This window comes from Beta vulgaris, chromosome 6 (genome assembly GCF_026745355.1).
Source record: "Beta vulgaris subsp. vulgaris cultivar EL10 chromosome 6, EL10.2, whole genome shotgun sequence".
Taxonomy (NCBI): domain Eukaryota; kingdom Viridiplantae; phylum Streptophyta; class Magnoliopsida; order Caryophyllales; family Amaranthaceae; genus Beta; species Beta vulgaris.
The window spans coordinates 35651094-35674235 of NC_079207.1; the positions used below are offsets into that span (position 1 = coordinate 35651094).

Genomic DNA, 23142 nt, shown 5'->3' on the forward strand with positions numbered 1-23142 from the left:
AGTATATTTTCCTTGGAATAATTTCCATACTTCCGAGGAAAATATACTCTCATAATATCATGTAACATTTACTTACCAAAGGCTTATTTAAGGAGTTCTGCTAGCACACACACGAGGGAGCTTTTGCACGCATATTTTCATAATACTCTAAGCAAAAGCATTTCATCTCTTGAACTCTCAAATCTAAGCATAAACCCGAATACCACATAGATCTTAAATTACTCTCATTCTAAGCGTGTAAGCTAAGGTTGTTTGTTTTTGAGAGAAAAACTGATTGTATTTGAGCATTCTATGAGTTCAGTTTGCTGGGGAAGTTGATCGGGGATCAACTTCATTTGAACCATCATAGTTGGTGGTTGGGTCGAACTTCCATAGGTGGAAGTTGGGGATCATCTTGTGCATAGGTGCATAAGTGATTGAGCGTAATTCTTTTGTTATTCTGTGTTGATTAATAAAAGAGTGAGTGAGTGGAGGACGTAGACTCATTAGAAGTCGAACCTCGTTAAATCCTTGTGTTGTTTATTCATTGCTTTTATTTCCGCTGCTAGAGAACTGTTCCTTTACTGTTCTTACTATAATCGAAAAATCTACAACATTCGGACAAACACTTTAATTCACCCCCCCTCTTGAGTCTCACTTACACTTTCAATGTTATGGTACCTTTGCAAGCTATGGGACTTGACTCCCACATCGATCATATGGAGGACTGATGTGGAATTTATATAAAATTGTGGGCTCTCTTCCCTTTAGGCTAGCTTTTGGCGAGGCTCTCTGTGATCCTATATTAGTGCACCACACACCATTGGAGTTCCGAAGGTCTAAACAAAAAATTGAGGAGTGTGGAATCCTTGATTATTGTAAATGTATAATTTTTTCTATCGAATTGTGGGTGAATGCTTTATAAAGTGCGGTTTTGATCATTATGTACTTTACGATTCCTCGCGAGTCTTGGATACTTCTCATGAGCATCTAGATGTACCTTTTTTTCTATTCTTGGAAGGATGGGATCAAAAGAAAACTTCTAAGTTATTTCCTAATACTTTTTCCATTTTGTAGTAAATGTAACAAATGAGTATTATTTGTGAAATATAAAATATTTATTTATTGTATTTAAAATGAAACGGAGAAAGTATGTTTCTTGTTGTGAATAAACACGAGATTGAGGTATTGTGTAGACGTAAAATCATGATTGTTGAGAGTCCTTTTTTCATACAAATAGCACATCCTCATCATCATCGGTGGGTAATTTCTTATGACACAGGAGCATATCTAGTACCTCAAGTATACATGTCTTGCTCATCAATGTCCCCACCAGTAGCACAACAAATTATGTCTAAGACAAAAGTTATGAAAATAAGAAACGAAAGCTTAAAAAAATCATCTAAAGCAAGACGATATTCATACCATTTCTTGTAAGCACGAAGAGCATTAATAACAATGAGACAATCACTCTCAATCACCAATTTCACCACGCCAAAATCTACAACAAATTTGAAATCCGTCTGGACAACCATCGTTTCCACAATTCATAAATTACTTATAATCACACGGGTGCAAGATAATCATATCTTCTTTTTAAAACTTTTAAGCTCTGTGTCGTTTTAAAATGGTATGAGTACTCGAGGGAATCACGGGGCATATCAGGTGTGGTTTCACCGGTATTCAACTGAACCCGCAAAAGCCTTGAAAAAAGTAAAACATCAAAAATAAAATTGCTTATAAAAATGGGATGCCTCATAGCTGAACTAATGCATTTGGTTAACTAGTTGTGTCGAGCATATGCGACCATTATCAATTGACGTGATTCGACTCTTATTTAGAACTTTTTTAGTTTCCCTAAAAGAACTTTTGCCTTTTAAATTTTTGCTCAATTTTTTGTTTTTCATTTTCAAAATTTTACCTTAATCAACCTAGCTTCTACCCTTTATTTTTTAAGTTAAGAATATTCTGTAAATTTTCTGAATCTTTTATGTATTGTCCTTTTATATCTCTGTATTTTTTAATGCATAAAGAGATGTTATTAGATTGCTAAATATATCATAAGTGAGAATAATTTGCTCATGTATTTATATGCTAATTACAATAAGATTGAGATTAATCTTAGTTTGTATGATTTTAACGCTTAACTGATAAAATGGATATTAATGAATGACAATGTATCTTAATTGATTATTATATTTAAATAATGGGCTTGGATATAAATGAATGATAAAGTATCTTAATGTCTTATTGGGCTAAAATTACTAGTTATTACTTGTAAGTACGATTCTTGCCCAGTGTATAGGAATATTTTGATCAATTGTTTCTTCTCAAATAACTTCGAACCCATGTACACCAAATCCTAAATCAGGCATTGGAGAGAATAATAACATTTATACATATAGAAAAGCTCAAGCATCAACGAGACTTTTTAAGTAGTATCAAAAAAAGAAACCAAGGGGTACAACTAACAGAACTAGAGACAACGAAATAAAACAAATAAGCAAATAGAAAATCTCATATAAGAATGTCTTACAATGATCTATGATCAAACAAGGGGTAAGTTTTTGACCAAAAGACATCACTTTTCTCAAAAGTGATCCATTTAAGGCTCCGTTTGGTAGGGCGTAAAACGTTTTCCTGGAAAACTGTTTTCCTCTATTTTCAGTTTTACATTGTTTGGTTGGCAAAAGAGTGTAAAACCATTTTCCCTTGGGTAAAATTACTCTCCCAAGGATGGAAAACCATTTTCCTTTCAAAATGAAGGGAAAACTATTTTCCTTCTTTCTCTTGTACACTCCTCTCACTACCTCCTTACTTTCCCTTTCATTTTCCTTTCATTTCATCATTTTTTTTTACATCGAACCAAACAACGGAAAACTAAATTTGGAATTGTATTTTCCATTGTAAATTGTTTTCCATGAAAATCATTTTACACTGAAAATATTTTACGCCCTACCAAACGGAGCCTAAAAGTAAAATATAACCTTTTTATTTAAAAGTAATCTTTTTATCTTATAATGATCTCTATAATTTAAATAGTCACCCTATTTAGATAATAAGATAGTCTTATATTAATATCATTGTAAGACAGACTTATACAAGACTTACTTAGTAAGCAAAATAAAGTACCGCATAATTTTGGCAGATGAACATGCCTCGGCAACACAATCATTGAGAAAATCCTAGCATTTGCCAACATTCACCTCAAAGACACGTACACAATTATCATCCCCACACGAAGCCAATTGGATCTTTTGGCCGTCTTCTACCTTTTCTGTGTTTCTCCATGCTAAACGCTGCACAGTAGAGGCATGGCACATGAATGGATCCAAGCGTGCAACAACATTAGCTTCAAATCCTGCACCTGCCGCGCAATTATCTTCAGTTCTAGCCAAAAGATCCCACAGTTCTATGAATCCGTTTTCCAATCCAACTGCTAGTAAACCATGATTGGTTTTACGTTCAACACCGAGCCAAGAAATGGCAGTAACACTACACGGAAATGGTGGCAAAGTTGATAGCTGTTTGACAGTTTTATTGTTCTCTACCGACCATAGCTTCACGGTCTTATCTCTTGAACCAGTTGCAAATTGATGGCCAAAAGGATTCCAAGAGCATGCCCATATAATTCTCTTGTGGGCCTCTTGCCTCGCTAGAAGCTCATAACTGATTTCCTCCGAACCTGAACATCATTTCAGATTGGTAATCTAGAATGCTTAGTAAAGCATATTATAAAATTATTAAGCAGCAATTAAGAAAATATCACCACTCATCCCCTGAGTTTTGAAAGACTGCATCAGAAAAACTGGATATAAAATTTCTCAAAACAATAGAGTTATCAGGACAAGGGCATGGATGCTTATAGCAAATAACCAATGGCATAATTCCTTTTACCTTCAATGTGATGAAAAAGGTTCAGAGTGGTTGTAGACAATTCTTACCTTCTTCAGATAATGAGATGACATTCTATTTGATCGTTAGTGAAGAATCTAAGACCACAGCATGTTTTCGCATATTCTAAAATGCATAGGATGACCAAGTCTATATACATTCCCTAACTAGTCATATTACCTTAATTTTTCTTATTTCACATTATGTGTCACTTCCAAATATCAATACACCATCACTTGCTAGTGAAAAATATTAACACAAAAACACTAGTTAGTTTTGGATACTTATGCGATAAATTAAGAAACTCTCTATTGTGTGCATAACTTTAAGACACTTATTTTGGAATGGAGTGTATAAAGTATTATTATTATCAACAACCAAAATACCCACAAATTAGTAAGGCTAGGTTACCTTTTCTTTTTATGAAAAAAACAGAGAACTGGCGATCCCTAGAGACAGACAAAAGTAAACTGTCATCATGAGAAAATTCCATCTGTGTCACAGTCAAGCTATGAGACTGTAAGCGACCAACAGCTTTCCATGATCCAATCTCCCAGAGCCATATTTCTGCTACTGAAACTGTCTGAGCCTGCAAATCAATACCTCATCAAGACAAACACCCGGCACGCCAATAGTAGCACAACATAACGCTGAAAGATGAAAAGAGGATGAAGGTGGCCAACAAAAAGATACGGGTTGTTTTTCCTTTGACCACACTAATTATGAAAATAAATGTTACAGAAAGCTGACAACTCGTCAGATGTTGACTCTACTTGTTACCTTTTCTTCCCAGAGACACAACAACTATATTCAGAAATTAAATTTCTCGAAGGCTTTCTCTTCCTTGTTTAGTATTTTAGCTGGCCTGTTCGGAATCCAGAGTCCATATTTTCGGAATTATTATCTTAAAAGCAAGAAGAAAAGAAGAATGAATTCCTCAAACCAATAAATGGTTCAAAATCTTTCCTAGCTTGACACGAAACAAGGGAGGCATTAGATAGACAAACTTGTACTCATAATCGGAAAAAGAGATCATTAATGTTAAGTGTCGAAAGGACACAACAACAATTTAAGAAGAATGTGAAATGGCATTAAAAATAAAGTTCCATCTCAACTCAAAACTCCAAAGCTTTGCAATTCAACAATATCAGATAAAAGCCCCAGTGGCTCTCTCATGACAAGGTAGTAGTTTGAAGAAAAATGATAATGAATCTCGTGCGTATTTTGGTACACGCTATCTGACATGAATATACAAGACTATCTTAGTTTTAAAAGGCACAAGGCGCACCGAGGCGGAAAGCCGCAATGCGAAGAGAGGTGCAAGGCGAAGGCACACGCATCTCGTAGGCAAGGCGCACCTTTGGTGCCAAAAAAGTTCAATTTCAATTATAGAACATATTTTATACTCCAAACAGTATACAAATAACTAAAAAAATTTAAGTAGTTGTACTGCAAAATAATTAATTGCAAAAGTAGCTAATGTAATATAATTAATTGAAAATTAAGCAACCTGTTGTAATTAGAACCTAACTGTAAATATTTTTATAAAAAAAATCTGACCAGAGGAGAAGAAAAGCAGAACATAAGAAAGAAAGGTGAGGGGACGAAAAAAGAAAAAGAAAAAAACAGAGAAAAAAAACAAGAAAAAAAAACTGGAAAAGTAATAATATCACATGAGAAAAAAAAATTTAAAAAAAGAGGGGGTGCCCCACACGCCTGCACCCTCCCCAAAAAGAGAGCGCTTCTTGTGCCTCATGCCTCCTAAAAAGGCGCAGAAAGCGCGCGCCCCATCGCGCCTCCGGTTGCTCGCCTAGCCTGAGCAGTTGGAAGTGTTCCTCGTCGCCTGGACCCGCCTTGCGCCCAGGCGCGCTTTTCAAAACTAAGAAGACTATAGTACTATACACTGTCACTACTGACAAACATGTGTTATTCTTCATTGATTTGTTACCACTCATACACAACATTGGGAAATAGTGGATATCTAAAGAATGAAAACATGTGTGATCATGTGTTGTTTGTTAGTGGTAATTTACTACCTTGATATTCACGATTTTACACGTAATATTCCAAGTCAAGGTATGCATGTAATTCATTACCGTTCCATTAATATACTTCCTTTTTTTTTAGGTGCCCCTTCCAACATGCTTCTTTGACCATTGAAGTCTCTAATTGCATGTAAGTAAAAAAATTATAAAAAATTGATATTTTGAAATATGCACCGAGAGGTATCTAACAAGATCCCACTTGACTATGGTTTTTCTAATATGATGGTGAGAGAATATAGTCAAACCTGGTTAATAAATAGTGGTCAAATGTCAAATGGTGCAACTAAAAAATTAGAGGAAGTATTAGCTTCCACAAAGCAGAACTCAGGTGTAATGAAGGATGGAAAACCATATTTATGCTATTGTGAATCGTAAAGGACCAAAATCTTATGTGGAAACCAACATTTAAAACAATAAACTGCAGCAGAATTCAACTGCCAAGTATAGTAATCGTCTATGATCCAATTTCAGTGGTTGATAATGAAGGGAGAAGGGTCGGACATCTTATTGAACATAAAGACCCGTTTAAATAGGGGTTAGGTTTCAACTAATTCTAAGTAGAGATCGGCCATGAAGAACCAAGATGCATATCCATTACTTTATCATTTCAAAACTAGCCTCTTGAATTTATATAAAGCCATTACTTAAATGAAAAGCATCCAAAAATTCCATGTAGCGGCGAGAATGCTGAACATGATTTTTCCATGATGAGACAAAAGACCAGAAGCTTGAAGCTCATCAATTCAGATCAATTCCAAAGAAATGTTGGATTACTTTTAGAAGATGAGTCCAAAGTTCCACATATTGAAAGCAATCTCCATCCTTTGAAACTCCAACCCGAATTCGCTAAATTTATTTGCATCCTCCAAAGTTCAGTCGAGCTTTGCCTTCACTATAGCTATTCACTTTCCTTCTCCCTCACCCGACACAAAAGGAGGGTTTTTGTGACACTTTGGACCCACTCAGATATATTATGCTGTAATGATGCAGCAGGACAGATATAACATATAATAACTTGCGAGCAATACTTGTATAGATAAAATGTAAACATAGAAAAGCTTCACATCCAAGTCGCATATTTCTAATGAGCCCGAAATTCGTGAAGATTCTTAAAGTAACATAAACTTAATTAGAGTATGAATGATATAAAACATGTCCTACGCAAAACACGCCCCCAATACCATAAATAATGGATGAAAGCCCATACCTTACAAGAGGAAGCGACAAGCTTTCCGCTGTGGTCACAACATAAAGAAAACAATTCATTTCCATGACCGTAAAGCTTGTGCGATTCCGGCCACAATGTATGCCATGCCAGTTGCTCCTCAATAGGTGGTTCAGTCAATGTTACTGGTACTGCATCAGGAACAGTTTCAAGTGTGTCAACCACATCAGTGTCAGGTCTCTTTGGAGTCTCTTCTGCTGCACACATCAAACTAAACCTGTGACTATCTCATTACATTATGCAAAACTTGAACCTAGCCATGCCCAAGAGTGAGGAGTTACCATGAACATATATAGGTTTCTGCGATAATCCAAGAGCAGACATATTAGCCCCTAAGATTTGAACACCCAGCTGAATGTCTTCCTGGACGTCAGATCCTGACGAAACAGCATAATTTAATGTCTTTAAAAATGATAAAGGGGCTTCAAAAACTCTGGCCACTTTCTCATCAGCTCCACAAACAAAGCGGTGGTTCCCTTTCCCTTGTATGATCGCCACACAATTAATATCATGACCATGAACTTGCGGACGAGCAACTTCATGCCAGGAGCACCTGTCTCCCATATGGCTCAACCAAGGAGAGAAGATTCGAGTTGTCTGCAAATTTTGAATTCGAAGTGAAATCCTACTTATCAGAAAGGCTGTAGACACTAATTTCCAAATAGCAACCCAAGGTGGCATGCCAATTCAAATGAGCAACAGAAATGATTAATTGAACTAATAATTCCCCCCTAAGGCATCTTAATGTTTGCATTACGAATGTGGGTCTGTGTGTGCGTGTAATTGAAGATCCAATGAAAAGTGAGAAAATTTTCAAAAATATACGATCAACATGATTAATTGTTATTAATAAACAAATCCAATGGCATTTTTCAGAATAAATGCAATTTGAGTGATATACATGTTGAGGAGCCCGCACAACCAAAACCAACCCCATAAATACACGCATTTAGCCACATAAAATCTTAATTCACATTTCAAATCTCAATTGTGCCTATACTGCAACCCTTACCACCCACTCCTTTTTTTTGGCTATGTTCGGCCAAACAACATGATGATCATTCTCTCTCTCTGGTCTCAACAAAGACGCTTCGATGAAACACCCATAATCATTTGATTCGTTTCTAGCATGGCAAACACAACGGAAAAAATTGAAGCTTTGATTTAAATTGTTGATTAATAGTAGATAATGAAGATAATAAAGTCAATGAATATGGACATGAAATCATTGATACAATTTCTATTTCGGGAAATTCTACATGGTGGTATTTAAGTTTCAACTTTTCTATATGGTGGCAAGGAAAAATATTATTATACAAAGTGATCCCAAGTTTGGAAAATTCAACAGTGGCCTTATTTCTTTAATTGGTGGCTCAAAAATTAAACCGTAGCCATTTCTCTCTCCTCCCTCCTCCCCTTTCTCTCTCCTTCCCATCCCCTTTCTCTCTCTAAACCACAACTAAGCCACCACAGCAGCAACACCCCCGCCAACCACCTTAGCACGACTGCATCAACCAATACTACCATCATTCGAACACCCACCAAACCCAACAAATCACCCCATCTGCCACTGCAACAACCCGACCACCACCACAGCACCCACAAACCACCCAAAAAACACCACCAGTCCACCACAACACCCACTAAATCACTCCCTCTGCCCCCGAAACACTCCAAGAAACAACCCCATGTGCCCGGAAACACCCACAAACCACTTCCTCTCTTCTCTCCACCGCCTCCACCATTGATTCGGGGAAAAATTTGAGCCTAAAAATGGGCAGTGGTTGTTGGTGTTTATGTGGAAGTGGTTGTTGTTGGGGGGTGGTGCAAAGGTGGTTGGGCGATGGTGGTACATTAGAGGTGGTGTGGTGCGTGGTGGAGGAGAGAGAAAGACGGGCGGTGGACAGATGAGAGAGAAATGGGTGTTTTAGGGTGTTACGGTGGTGGTTGGGTTGTTCAAGGGTGAAGTGGGGTTTTAAAGGCTACTATGTAGAATGTTAGGAATTTGAGGGTGACGTTGTATAACATTTTGTTTGCCCTGCCACCATGTAAAAAAGTTGAAACTTGGAGGCCACCATGTAGAATTTTCCTTCTATTCTTTTACCTATTTTTTCAACATTTTTTTAGATGCCTAAACTAGAAACTTTCATGTTACCTTAAATACTGTATTAAATTGTTACTTTTTTCATGTCAATGTAAACTTTTTTTTGGTTTCCAAATATTAAATTTCCTTTTGTTTGCAGTATTCACAATTTGAACTCAAATTAGGGTCTAAAGTTTTCATACAAAATCTAAAATGGCCTGAAATTTCTCACTTCCATACTCTCTCTAGCATTTGGGGTTTATGTTTTTTTTTTTTTTTAACAGTTTGAGCTCAGATTTGGGTCTAGAGTTTTCCTTCACAGCTCAAATTCCTCTCCCACCCTCTCTGTTTCTCATCTCTAAGGTTGAAGATCAGTAATCCAAACCCTAGCCCCTTTTTTTATGGACTGAGGGAACCACAAAACAGTTATACTAAGGGCAGACCATTGGAAGAGGTTGTAACTTGTAAGGAGCTGCCACAATGTGGCAGGGGGGGAACTTACCGGCAAACACAGTGGTGGTTCACACTTCACATGAAGGAAGTTAAATGGTGTAGAAATTTTGTAAGAGAATTAAAAGATGAGTATGCCCAACGTGATGGCCAGTGATAGTGGTTGGTATCATCAAGAGTTATGGACGGTGGTGAAAGACAAGTATCCAGAAGGCCGTAGCCTAGCATTAGTTGTCATTTTATTAGCTTTAAAAGGTGCCAGGTGCACCGAGGTGCAAAGGATCCCTGCAGCCTAGGCGCAAGGCCCACCTTTTATTGATAATTTTTATATGTGCTTGTACAAGAGCTCAAATCTTTAGTGCAAAAATTAATAATAACAACAGACCCTACGCAAAATACAGATGCTAGTTCAAAGCCAAGTGATAAAGAAACTACTAATTTTATTTTATTGTTAAAAAGAACCTATACAGAACGAAAAAAAACAGAGGAGGAGCAGGGATTCATACATAACGTGAGTACTAAGTCAAGAGAGAGTGCGGTTCATAAGACAACATAAACAAAAGGGAGAAAGAAAGAACGCCGATTTTTGTACAGGTCAAAAAGACACAACATAAAGAAAGAAAGCCAAACTCGTGAAGCTTCACAGAGTACCAAATCGAAGAGAAAGAGAAAAGGTGAAGAGCCGAGAATGAAGAAGGTGAGGACGATGAAGAGAGAGAAAGGAAAGAAATAACAGTGAAATGTGTGACAAGCAACGATCATCTGATATCCTGCTGGCAGACATCATTGGGGATGGATGGCCAGCAAACTTTGTCTCCATCAACAAGCTGCTGACCATTATTATACAATTTCTACCCAAATCGTGAAGAAAGGTTTTTGTTCAAATTAGGATTTTGATTTAAGGATAAGATTGACACAATAAACAATTAATTGAGGACTTCCACACGAGATTGAATTTAATGCTTGAGTAAGAGCTCAATTAGATGAAAGACTGGTCCTTCTTAGGTTTCCTCAAGTCTGTCTTTTCTTCCCTAAAAGCGGCGAAGCGGCACGCCTTGCCCGAGACGAACTGAGGCGTGCGCCTACCTGAGAGCCTTCAGTGCGGATTCAGAAAATAAGATCATTATTGCATTCTTCCTTTTATATAGGTTAAGTTGTTGTGAACCCTTCAAGCATGGATGCATATATGTGCATCACAATATGTTTTTGTTTCCAAAACAATTTATTTGCATGAGCCTATGAGGATTTGGGGGGATTTGTCTTACTAGGAATCCTAACAAGGAAGTTCAATCGCTAATCTTCTGAAGAGAATTTGAGGGCTTGCAAAACAAATGAGACTAAATTGCCTTGGGAGTGGTCCCAGGAACGCATAAAAATTATTCCTAGTTTTACATTCAATTTTTTTATCACATGGTACTTTTAGATTTCCACTGACTTCTAGTGTCATTTATGGAATCTTAACCATGTCATACGAGTTGCTCACTTGTGTCATTTGGATGTAGTGAAATTAAGTAAATCTAGGCTATGAGAAAGCCAAAACAGGATTCTGTAGACTGGAAGAACATACCTGGTCATGACTGACTGATAGCAAAAATTTACCACATCTGGCCCATGCAATGTCTGATACAGCTGCATAATGACCAGAAGGAACTTTCTGCGGCTGCCAATTCTCAGAATCGATACCAACATCTTTCCAGAGATGAAAAGACCCACCATATCCATGCGCCAAAATGGCATCCCCGTATGGACTCCAGTGCCCTCCATAAAATCCCAAAGCACAGTGACTAAGCTCCCCAACAGTAACAAAATTCATCCAGATGCCAGAAGTCCTCTCAGGTCTCCAGATCATCATTGTCTTGTCCATAGATGCAGATAAAATGCTTTGAGGTTGCATGTATCCTCCCCTCTCTGCGGATGCAATAGAAGGTGGCTGCCACTGGACTGAATACACCCAATCTTCATGTCCAATGAGGAGAGACTCCAGCGATATCTGATAGGTTGATAAGCCAGAAACAAATAGAGGACCTTCAATGTATGACGCTAAGCCTATTACATCTTTTCTCTCAGAGTTACCCAAGGATTCACATAAAACCATTTTCCATATGCGTATAGATTTATCCTGAGATGAACTCACAAGCAACAAATTTTCTCTTGGCCCATTTTTGCCTATAGGCAAGGAGAAGTCCAGACTTCTAATCCAATCTGAATGTCCTTTCAGTTCACAAGCACGAATAAACTGTAATCCATCAATTATAAGTAGAATAAGAATATTGCATCCCAGATCCACAGAAAGATTTGCCTCAAAACAATATTCAAAGAACAACAAAAAAAAGAGAAAAGAAAAGAAAAGAAAAAAAAAGGAGAGAGAGAGAGAGAGAAGGAAGCTTATATATACCTTTCCCGACCTCTCTCTGCTATACAGATGAACCTTGTTATCCAAACCTCCCATGGCAAGGATCACATGCCCTGTATTATCAGGAAACTCTGCTAATGCAAGTGCAACCATTGTTTTTGAACCAATAGAGAGAGATTCAAGATACAACAATTCAAAGTCCCCTGGAAATCAGATCGATAAAACCAATTATTTCAGGTCTGCGTGCACACAAGACACCTCCACAATAACGAAAGAATACATCTGACACACACAACCCACAATAAATTACAGGCCAATGTGATAAAAAGCTTAACTTATTACCTTTTCAGTAGAGCACTTAAAGAACGACCTCTTAAGATGACAAGTACTATAACGAGACAGTAGCAGAACAATAACCAAACACCTATAAGTACCATGGACATTAAAAGATAATTGGACTTTCTCAACAACAATATAATCTATAGATCAAATCTTATACTTCCTCCGTCTCTAAATAAGTGCAACATTTCCCATTTAAGGAAATGTCATAATAAGTGCAACATAGCTCAAAATGGAAAGTTTTTCCCCTTTTATTTACAAAATTGCCATTACTTGTTTCCCCTAACAACTTAATCAACCCACCTTTCTACCAACCTAAACAACATTAACCCACCCCTCTCTCCTCCCCTCAACCCAAACCCACCCCTTTCTCATAGCCACCACCCATCTCTCTCTCTCCTCAACTCAACCCACCCCTCTCTCTTAGCCACCACCCTTCTCTCTCCTCTCTGAGACCACCACCGTCACTACTAACCGACACTACCACCAACTCGACACCAGATGCGACCCAACGCCACCACTACCACCTCGATACCACCACCCCACCTAATGCGACCTAATACCACCTCGGCACCACCACGCCACCAGATGCGACCGAACACAACTAGGCCCTTCTCTCACCTCCTCTTTCGTTTCCTCTAACTCCTCCTCCTCACCTTCTCTCACCTCCTCCATCACTCCTTTCTTCATCTCTACTAGTTTTAGATCTAGGGTTTCGACACCACCACGCACCAGATTCCTGGACGATGGTAGTGTTGGTGTGTTGGTGTGATGGTGGTGATGGGAAGAGGTAGAAGATGCCGACGGTGGTGAAGGGTTAGGGTTTCGATTTTTGAACGGTGTGGGGTTTTGACATGATGTGTTGGTGTGATGTGTGGTAGGAGAGGAGAAACTATGGATGTCGGTGGAAATGGTGGAGAAATCTTATGTGGTTTCCGATGGCCATATTTGGGGGAGGGCGGTTTTTCGGGTGGTAGTGGTTGTTTTTGAGTTTTTCGGTAGTGGTGGTGGTGAGCGGTGGTGGAGGTGTTGTGGTGGATGGCCGGTGGGCGAGTTTGGGGGAGGGTGGTTTTCCGGTGGGCAGGTAGGGAGGGTGGTTTCCGGTGGGCAGGTTTGGGGGAGAGGTTTTCCAGTGGTGGCGGTGGTGGTCGGTGGTGGCATAGTGGTGGGTGACAAGTGGAAGGTGGTGGGGCAGAAAGTTGTTGGGTAATTAGTTTAGTGTTTTATTAAGTTGTCTAATCTCTCTTTTAAGTGTGGTCCGCAACTTTCTCTCTCTAGATGCCTTGGTTTGTGTGCCACTTCTCTATGTTGCACTTATTTAGAAACGGAGGAAGTATATGTCAGGCTGACAGCACATACCACACCCCAAAGATTCTCAAAGTAGAAAGGTAGAGATGAAAAAGATAGGATATGGACGAACAACAACAACAAACCCTTGATCCCAAAATGACATGATATAAAAAGCGTACTACTCAAGAATCGAGACATTGAGATTTGTGAACCAATACTTCACAAAACTATTTAAGACCTTGAAAAACCACAAAACTTGACTACATTTGCAAAGATATGCAAATCAACTCCTCTGCATCATAATATATTTAGTTTACGCAATTAATACTTATTAAGTAAGAACTTGTGATCATGAAAAATATATCATTTGTTTCCTCCAATAAAGGAACACAAAACTTCCTCCAAACTGTTTTTGGATATAACATACTTTTCACAAATTATACAATTGCTCTTGAAGGGGTTGAGAGAGAGTTTCAAAGAGACTCGAGAAGAGGGAAAACGGGTGCCATATACCAGAGATGCAATGAGTGGAGAAAACAGAATGTAACAGAAGAGGAACTACGAGCAAGTTACCTATGGCTATGTTAGTGAATATTCCCATCTCCAAGTTATGCTAGAAGATGACAACAACTCAATTAAAAATTGGAGAAGCATGAATTTACCAGAAAAAAACAAACATCTCTCCATTGAATTTTTAGAAGCGATAAAAATAAAGGATATTTAGATACATACCAGGAAATAGATACACGAAGCACATATTGATGTCTTTCTAAACTAATTCTTGCTTTTAGCTTTTCCTTGGAGCATTGGGAATTTTCTTTTTTAGCAACTTAAGGATGAACTCCTTTTCCTCAAGTTCAAACAAACCAGCATTATGACTAAGTTAACAGCCTAACATTAGATGCTTCCATAAACCCTTCGTAACAGACTAATACAACATCAAAGGTGGACAAATTAGCGGAAAGTTTCCCTTAACTACGATCATCACCCATTTGCTGAAAGCTTTTTGAACTATCTAAAAGAATAAAGTGTAATGTATAAGCTAGTTTTATTAGAAGGTGAGAAGGATGCAAGTGGATCTTTTGTGAGCTCAAATTACATCTTTTTTAAATAAAAGTGCAACTTTCTTGAAGTAGAAGTTAATCAAAATTAGGTGCATGTTCATCTTTTATGTGTATGTGTATACGTATGTAACACACTAAGACACATACAACCGCAGCGACAAACTCTATCGCCTTGTTAGTATATATTATATTACTCCGACACCTTCATTTAAACTGGGTGTCGTGTCTTGTCCGACACTAGACTTCACTTGGATACTTCATTTTAAACTAAAAACTTGACTTTTTTCTACAAACTAGCCAAGTTGGATGCTTCGAAACCCGTATTTGAGTAGACACTTAATCCGTGTATGAGTAACATAGTGTATATACATATGTATACATATGTGTGTATGCATAGCTAATCCAGTTATGACCAAATAACTAAGAGCTCAAACAACCTTTTGTCATTATTTTCCCTCCACCCCTTAATGTTCTTCTCACGCATGTGTGTATGTATATGTATGGAACACACACAAAAAACACCACCCACACATGCATATATATAGAATAAAGTTCACATGTGAACGCTTCTTATATGAGAACGTGAGAACAGTGGAATTCTAATCCATTTTTTTGATATTACATGATAATCCCTTTTCCTCAAAATATAATCATTTTGGAAGATTGGCCCCGCAAGGAAAAAAGGTTATATATATAATGGTGTGTTGTCCTTCACTAATAGTCTAATATCATACCAGTATGCTACTTTGGAGTAAGAAAGAGCATATAAGTCAATCTATCATATACAACTGATGTTGTTGCTAAAATTTAAAAAAACTAGAAAGGGAATAAAGAGTTGAGACATCAATCTTATGTACTTTCACTCCCTCTACTTGCTCCATCTTTTTTATCTTTACAGAATTGAGCTACAACTACATAAAAACATAACCTACTCATCCTGGCGATGGAATAAACCCGTTGTTACATTACATTATAGTCATTTTGTAATAGATTGTAACTTGACATTATGCAAGATATCATTCAATAATGCGTGATCTAAAATCACACAACATTCGTAACTATATCATATTAGCAATTATAATTTGTTATCTACAAAATACTTTTCCAAAACTCATAATATACAATGTAAAGTGGATCTTTTTAATATCTCAATCTGTATTAGAATGAAATTAAAGCGTGTCACATCACATGCTAGATGTCGCTTCCACTACACCATGACCATTACTCTGATTGTCACCACAAGTTTCTCTATGATCCTAGCATAGTATGTTAGTAACAAAGAGCTTCTCTTTTGAACATTAAGTGCTAGATACCATCTTAATTGAAAAGGAACATCATAGAAGTCCATATAATTACCTAATTGTTTCCATTAGGAGTTAATATAAGATGGGTCTTGTCGTCAACAAAGGTGTGCTTAAGGCACTTTACAAAGAATTAGAGTGGCTCCTCAGATCACTAGAAAGTTCATAAGACCCTCCACCTCGGGGTTCTAGACATCATTGGTGCATTTGGATTATACCAAAGTCATAGAAAATATAGCATCTTTTGAGTTTAGTTTAATTCACATGTTTATTAATTTGTAAGAATAAAAAAAGATTTATTTCAATAAACCTAGAGACGAAAGTCTTTTTCTCCCATTCTTCTTCCTTTTACCCAAGCCGCTTTTTCTTGGTTGATATGGCATCTCAACTGGAGTTCATTAAGTTCCTTCAAGAATTCAACTATTTCTAGTCATCCTTTCTTTTCTTTTTTTGAGGGGTCTAGTCATCCTTTCTTCATTCTTCTATAAGGCTTGCGTCTAATAACTATTTTACCTCTTTAGGGTCATATCTAACTTTATTAGTCTAGACATGGGATTCAATTTGACTCAATAAATTTTGGCCGAATAGAGTGTCTTTTTTATCTAGATTAACAGGTGTTTGGTCTCCATTTGCAACATTCATTACATGATTTTGTTCGTATGATAAAACAATTGAATTTTTTTATACATTGCTCATTATAAATATCTATGGATCTCACTCATGGAGATTTGTTACATAATTTTGTTTGTAACGAGGAACGATCGACTTTTTCGACACATTGCCAGATAACAAAGCTTAATCTAGATCTATGGATCCCACTCATGGAATTTAAATAAGATCCAATAATCTCGTCTAGCAAAGCGAAATAGAGGAAAGTCAAGTAAGTTAACATGTAGTATATTTCTGCAAAATATATAGTTCAGTATTTTAATTATGCATTAGGTGATGATATCTATTGTTCTGGATGTCGTTTAATTTTCAAAAATGAAATCTCTTTCCCATTTAAGGGAAAATTAAACATGAGAAGCTATAACAATACCAAATCTAGTAGCCTCTCTATTTGGAAAGCTAAGATCCCAAAGAGAAGTAAAAGCGTCTTTGTTTTAGAGTGTTTTGACACTCGGAGGTGCTATGCACTCCTACTTTTGTCAGTCTGTTGGCAAAGGTGCAACAAGCCAGCATGAGTCTTGCGAGCGCTTGGCAAGCAAAAGCAAAATTTATGTTTAAGGAAACGGGAGACTCATGCATATTGGCGACAAGAACAAGAGTCGGGCATTGGTCATGGCTGGTGTGTGTGCAGACGGTACGTACAAGCGGGTCTAAGATGATGATACGGGACTTTGGGAGATCTGGGATGCTTTAGCTTAAATGCAATACGAAGAGTTTTAAATCATAGATAGTTACTTTTCCTAGTGTTACTTCAGTAAAACTAACATAATAATGCATCTAACTAGCGCCAATGTACAGCCACGGGCCAACACGCATGAAACACCCAACAAGCATACCTCAAGGGCCTAGGAAAACAAGAAAGTAAACTTAGAAAGTATAGAGTTAAGCTTAAAAAGCATAGAGATAATATATTACAAGAAAAAAGGGCTTATTCTAACACTTTGCATAGACAACGTGTCTGCATAGGTTTATTATCAACAATAATCATCAAGGTCAACATCACAACAAGCGCATTTCATCTGATGTTTGTTTGTTATGTCTCCAGAGTTGCAAGAGAGTCAACCATCATCTTTTCCCATTTTATGTGGTGGTTCCACATTTTCTAGCAAATCTTTAAAATTATAGGTGTCTCGTGGATCGCATCATCCTCTATAGTGGTGCATTTGGAGACTAGTTCAGTGAGGTTTGGGAGGAATAAGAGAGGAGCTTCGCATGCTCAACATTCAGGGTTCTCAAGATTGGAGCAGAATGATAGAATTTTTAGGGATAGATATGCAGGGTAGAGTAGTCCTCCTAGCTTTGCTTGGGAGCTACTCCATGGGGATTTTTTGTGCTCATCTTTTATCTTTTGATAAGTTCCAGCAACTAGGCCCAAATCTACTACCAACCAATTTAAACAAAGCATAGCCTGCATCAAATAGGTAAACTGGTTTAAAAAATAGACCCACCTCCAGCAGTCAATGGCATGATGATTTCCCAGATGTTCACAGTACCATCAGAAGAAGTTGAAGCAAAAATTGCTTCAGTTGCAGAAAACATTGTTCCGGAGATGCATGTGACACCCTTCTTGTGTGGTTGGGGTAATGTCAAGACATGACGCCACTGCAGTCACAGATAAAAGAAGCCTACATTTATTAAGATAAGTAGTCCGCAATATATCACAAATTTATAGAACGCGATGATATAACATCATAATGGCACACAAAAAAAAACAAGTTCCAAAACAAAGAGAATTTTTTGAAGTAGCATTATGAAAGAAGAATTACATAGTAAATAGAGAGCCAAGCTTCCTGCAGCAAACCATCTCTCCTCCCTCCCTCCCCTCTCTCTCTCTCTCTCTCTCCCTCTCTCTCTCTCTCTCCCTCTCTCTCTCTCCCTCTCTATCTCTATCTCTCTCTCTCCCTCTCTATCTCTATCTCTCTCTCTCCCTCTCTCTCTCTCTCTCTCTCTCTCTCTCTCTCTCTCTCTCTCTCTCACTCTCTCTCTCTCTATGTAAGATTCACAAAAGCTCTAAGGTCTGAGCATACACGTGGAAGTTCGAACTTAACTCAGTTTAATCCAACTTCAATGCAATGATTAACATATCATATTGATCCTAGCATGATGTACTGGTCAAAGATGGACATCTGCAACCTGAAAGCTACAAAGCCTTGCAAAGTATTAAGATTGTGGTAGTAAAATATCCAAGCAACTGGTATTGAATGCTATTATTTAATAGTTCAAATGGACATATATGTTTATATTATGGGATTGTATAAACTGCTGGAAAACATGGAAAGCCTTGCAAAACAATAAGATTGTTGTAGTAAAATATTCACGCAAATGGACTTGAATTCTGCTTTTTAGAAGGTTAAATGGACATCTATGCTTATACCAGGAAATTGTATATGCTGCCAAAACATGGAAAAACATATTCAAAGACATAAAAGTGGCAGTCCTCTAAAGCAAAAATCTACAAGGCATGTCCTAAGGAAGCAAATCAGAAACTAAATACGACTGCGGGTCAGCTATTCTGCCAATAAAGAGTTATACAAGTACCTTTTCATCTGTGAGAGAGATTTCCCATAGCATGATGGTGCCATCAGCATCTCCAGAGAGCAAATAATGTTGCCTTAGCTGTTGAGCTGTTGCAGAAAGAAGGGAAAAAAAAAGTGAATCAGCAACTACAGAGCTTTGAATTTGAATACATTGATAACTAAAATGATCCTTCCATTCAAATACACATCAGTCCTGTACATTTTAGACCATTGTTAAATCTTAAACATAGCATCTTTCATTAATTTCCTTAGGAACCAATGCACAAGTGATATAGAATACAAGATATTATATTTCACAAAACTTCAAGATAATATTTTACAAGGTCGAAAAGAGATTATATTGGAGGATATGCACACACTAACTATTATGGTTAAACCTCACTAAATTATGCACTAACTATTTCGTGGAAGATCTTGTGGAGCTATCACAAGCAGGAATAAAATTACATATCCGGCCCCGTTGGTGGGAATGGTCGTGATCTCACAGAAGCAGCTTGTAATTGATGGTGGCTAATGTGGCGTGAAATAATGATGTTCATATTAATGGGTTATTAATCTCAAATATGATTCTTTCTAGTTTAAGAAGTATTCTTTCAGCATAATATGACCACATCTATCATAAGACTATATTATACTTCCTCCATTCCTCTTTGTTGGTTCCAATAACTAGTTGCACATATATTATGGCAAAAGGAGAGAGAAAATGTTCTATGGAGTAAAGTAAGGAAAAGTGAAGGGAGACGTAGCGTTATGTTGGTTACATTACTATTTGCACTTACACACTACCTTAACTCTCTAATTTGCCACACTACCACTTAGCTGCATATTCTATGCTACACTAAAAATATACTACTATATAAAAGAAGGCCTAAAGTCTGTATATAGTAGAGTTTAGTAGTATAGTCGCTTTGCTAATTAAGTTCGTGATGCCACTAGAATTTTCTTACTAGATAATTCCAACAAGAGCAGAGCTACAAGTTGGTGGACTATAGTTCAATAGACTTCTACCATGGCTGAGTAATGGCTAGAATTTTCTTACAAAATATTTCTAACATATTCATACTTTCTTAGAGACCATAATCTGGTTACGTGACATTATTTGCAAATGAAGGGATACACTATTATGCAACTAGTACGGACCATGATTTGGGAGAGAAGGGAGGAGGGAGACAGGGAAAATGGGGGGAAAAGGCCAAGAATCAGCACCAAGAACCATGATTTTGCCTACAGAAGCAGAGGAATAAGCTCCAAGAGCATATTAGAATCTCAATGCCTTGATCTCTATATATTTTTGTATAAAAATTAAAAACAGCAGATGCCACTGTTGAGAAATGAGTTGCTACAAAGTACACAAATTGCTGGCTGATTAGTTGTGTAAACAATCGCAACCTACCAGCTGAACTGATTCTAGTTTCCAGTCTCTTCATCCAAGATCTTGAAAATAGTTAGACTATGTATTCAAATTTCCTTATACAATTAGGACAGTTCGGCCAAAACTCAAACCTTTGTCAGCCTAGACGTATATAAAACAAGCAAGGCTATCTTGCAACACGGGACAAACAAAAAAATAACTATCAGAAGAAATTACTACCTAAAACGAAAGTACTAAAATCTTAATTGTAATTAGGTTAAGGACAATGTGACATTTTCAGAAAAAGGTGGTACAAACATAACACAACATTATACAATGTGTTTACTATATGCAGATTAAACAGACGAAGCCAAGCTACACAAAATATAGATTCAAATTTAAAGTACCAAAAGGAGAATAAATAACAACAGATAAAGAGCAAAAAGAAAAAACCTCTGAAAGCAAACTTGGAAGTAGGAAGCCAATAAGTGCAGTTAACAGCAGCCTTATGACCAGGAAGTGTTGTCAAAATTTGTGCTCTCTGAAACAAAAGCAACAACAACAAAATGATTCGAGATTCGGCTAACAGAAGAAATCGTAAATTAAGAATATAGAAAGAAGATATAGTATGGAAGTATGGTAACCTGGGGGCAGAAAATAGCGACGGCATTATGAGCACCAAAAGCAACGAAATTAGAGGCGCCCCATGAAACATTGTTAACGATTCTGTTGCAGCCTGCTCCTATGAAACCTCTCTCTACTTCGTATTTCATCATGGCTTCCTACAGGAGAAACTAAGCGGATGCGCTTGCAGTCAATTACCCCCGCTTTAGTTTCAAGACAACTGCGGTGGACCTGGTTAGTCAATTAGTGGGATGCCAGGGCTGGGTTGGTGGAGCCAGGATTCTCAAAGTGGGGGACAAAATTCGACCTTCAAACATTCGGAAAAAAAATATGTGAAAAAAAACAATACAACACAAGTTGTTTAATACTTAATGTTTTACATTGAAAATTCCAAAATGCTTATAGTCTTACAATCTAAGAAAAATGATATTTCAATCAATTACATTTCCAAAAGTGATTTATTAGGTGAATGTGAATCACTTGACATTTCCTATTAAATTGATAAACATTAATCAATTACATATCAAAGTATTCCTCTTCAAACCAAACTATTCAATATTTCAATTATAAATCAACTCATATTTATAATTTCCTAATTAGAAATTTCAAATTGCAAACTAACAATTTCTTAAATCATGAGTTCATGACCAATTTCAATTTCCAAACCAACAACAATTCAACAAATCAATCTAACAACCATAAATCCACAATCACAAATTAACATTTCACAAATATCATAATTCAGTAATTCACAACCAAACAATGTAAATTGTAAATATAAAATATTACCTTAAAAAAAACTTAAACTAAAACTTAGGGTTAGTTAAGAAAACTTACAAACTGACTAAAAAATGTAATGGGCGTCGGGAGTCGGGCGGCCGGCGAGTCGAGTAATCGGCGATGCGTGGGCGGTGGGGGTGGCGGTGCACCGGCTTCGCTCAGCCGTCGCTTCGCTTCCTGTTCGAGTGTTCGTGAGTTCGTTCCTCACCGGTCGTCGTCGTCGGCTCCGACGACTGAGAATCTCCGGTCGACAGTCGAGGCGTCGACGTCTTCCTCAATCTCTCTTCCTCAGTCTCTCTCTTCACTCTTCAGCGCTTTTTTTTTCAAAACATTTCACGCGTCGTTTTTTTTTTAAGAAATCTATACAAATATATTAAAAGGCGTGCGAATTGTATAGTATAGGGTTTGATCCTGAGACCCCAAGTAGATATACTAAAGTTTTAACCACTAGGCTAAATTGTATTTAGTGTTATTATCATAAAGTATTATATTAATAAATGAAATTTGTTCTTACCCGGGGGATAGCCCGAGCCTAATAACTAGTTATTTTTTAAAAAGTGGGGGACTTTTGTCCCCTGTCCCCCCAGCTGGCTCCGCCACTGCGGGTCACCAGCGGCTTCCCCACTATCGTTTATGGGTCAAGGCTGGGTAAGGACTAAGGAGTAAGGACAAGGGCCAAATATTGTCAAACCGGTGAAATCATACAACACGTCTTGCACACGGTGGCTACACCTAAAATTACGTGTGTGGCCGTGCCAGCAGGTACAAAACACGCTGCAAACTTATCTTTAAACCGACTCAGGAACATGGCCCATTGCGAAGCTTTAATCTTTATAGCGCGCCGCTATTTTCTGAGTAATTCCAACTCCATCCAGTAGTAGAATAAATGCTATTTGTTGCGGTGATATTGCTGCGGTTTTACCCATACGCAGCAATATATCACGTAAAAAGAAAAGGTAAAATAGAAAATAAAGATATTGCTGCGGTTTCGTCCAAAAACCGCAGCAATATGGTAACAGTAGAAATTTTTTTAAAAAAAGTTGACTTTTTGACCAATACTATTGCTGCAGTTTTCGTCAAAAACCGCAGCAATATATTAAAATAATATTAAAAAAAATAATATTTTAATATATTGCTGCGGTTCATGGAAAAACCGCA

The 23142-nt window shown here is 37.4% G+C and overlaps 1 protein-coding gene across 2 annotated transcripts; it reads right to left on the reverse strand.

Annotated features, from left to right (window-relative positions):
• Positions 1–3029: 3029 nt before the first annotated feature.
• LOC104908517 (elongator complex protein 2) lies at positions 3030–22275 on the reverse strand. Of its 2 annotated transcripts, none has more exons than XM_048645764.2 (11): positions 22042–22275; positions 21225–21511; positions 21034–21121; positions 19231–19316; positions 18141–18294; positions 12072–12232; positions 11244–11912; positions 7425–7740; positions 7126–7337; positions 4285–4462; positions 3030–3664 (listed from the first exon to the last, which is right to left on the reverse strand). In XM_048645764.2, exons 2-11 carry the CDS (start codon positions 21354–21356, stop codon positions 3165–3167), a joined length of 2496 nt encoding a protein of 831 aa, XP_048501721.1. In that variant the 5' UTR covers positions 21357–21511; positions 22042–22275; the 3' UTR covers positions 3030–3164. The 2 variants fall into 2 exon arrangements, with proteins under 2 accessions (XP_048501721.1, XP_048501719.1); XM_048645762.2 differs by having other exon boundaries at positions 7126–7340; positions 22042–22274.
• Between the last annotated feature and the right edge of the window lie 867 nt (positions 22276–23142).

Coding starts and splice junctions, on each gene's coding strand:
- LOC104908517 (XM_048645762.2), bottom strand. CDS start 21,356: ATGATGAAATACGAAGTAGAGAGAGGTTTCATAGGAGCAGGCTGCAAC. Junction 12,233..18,140: donor CATGCCATTGACTGCTGGAG/GTGGGTCTATTT, acceptor TCTGATTTCCAG/GGGACTTTGAATTGTTGTAT. Junction 7,341..7,424: donor GAAACCTATATATGTTCATG/GTAACTCCTCAC, acceptor TGATGTGTGCAG/CAGAAGAGACTCCAAAGAGA.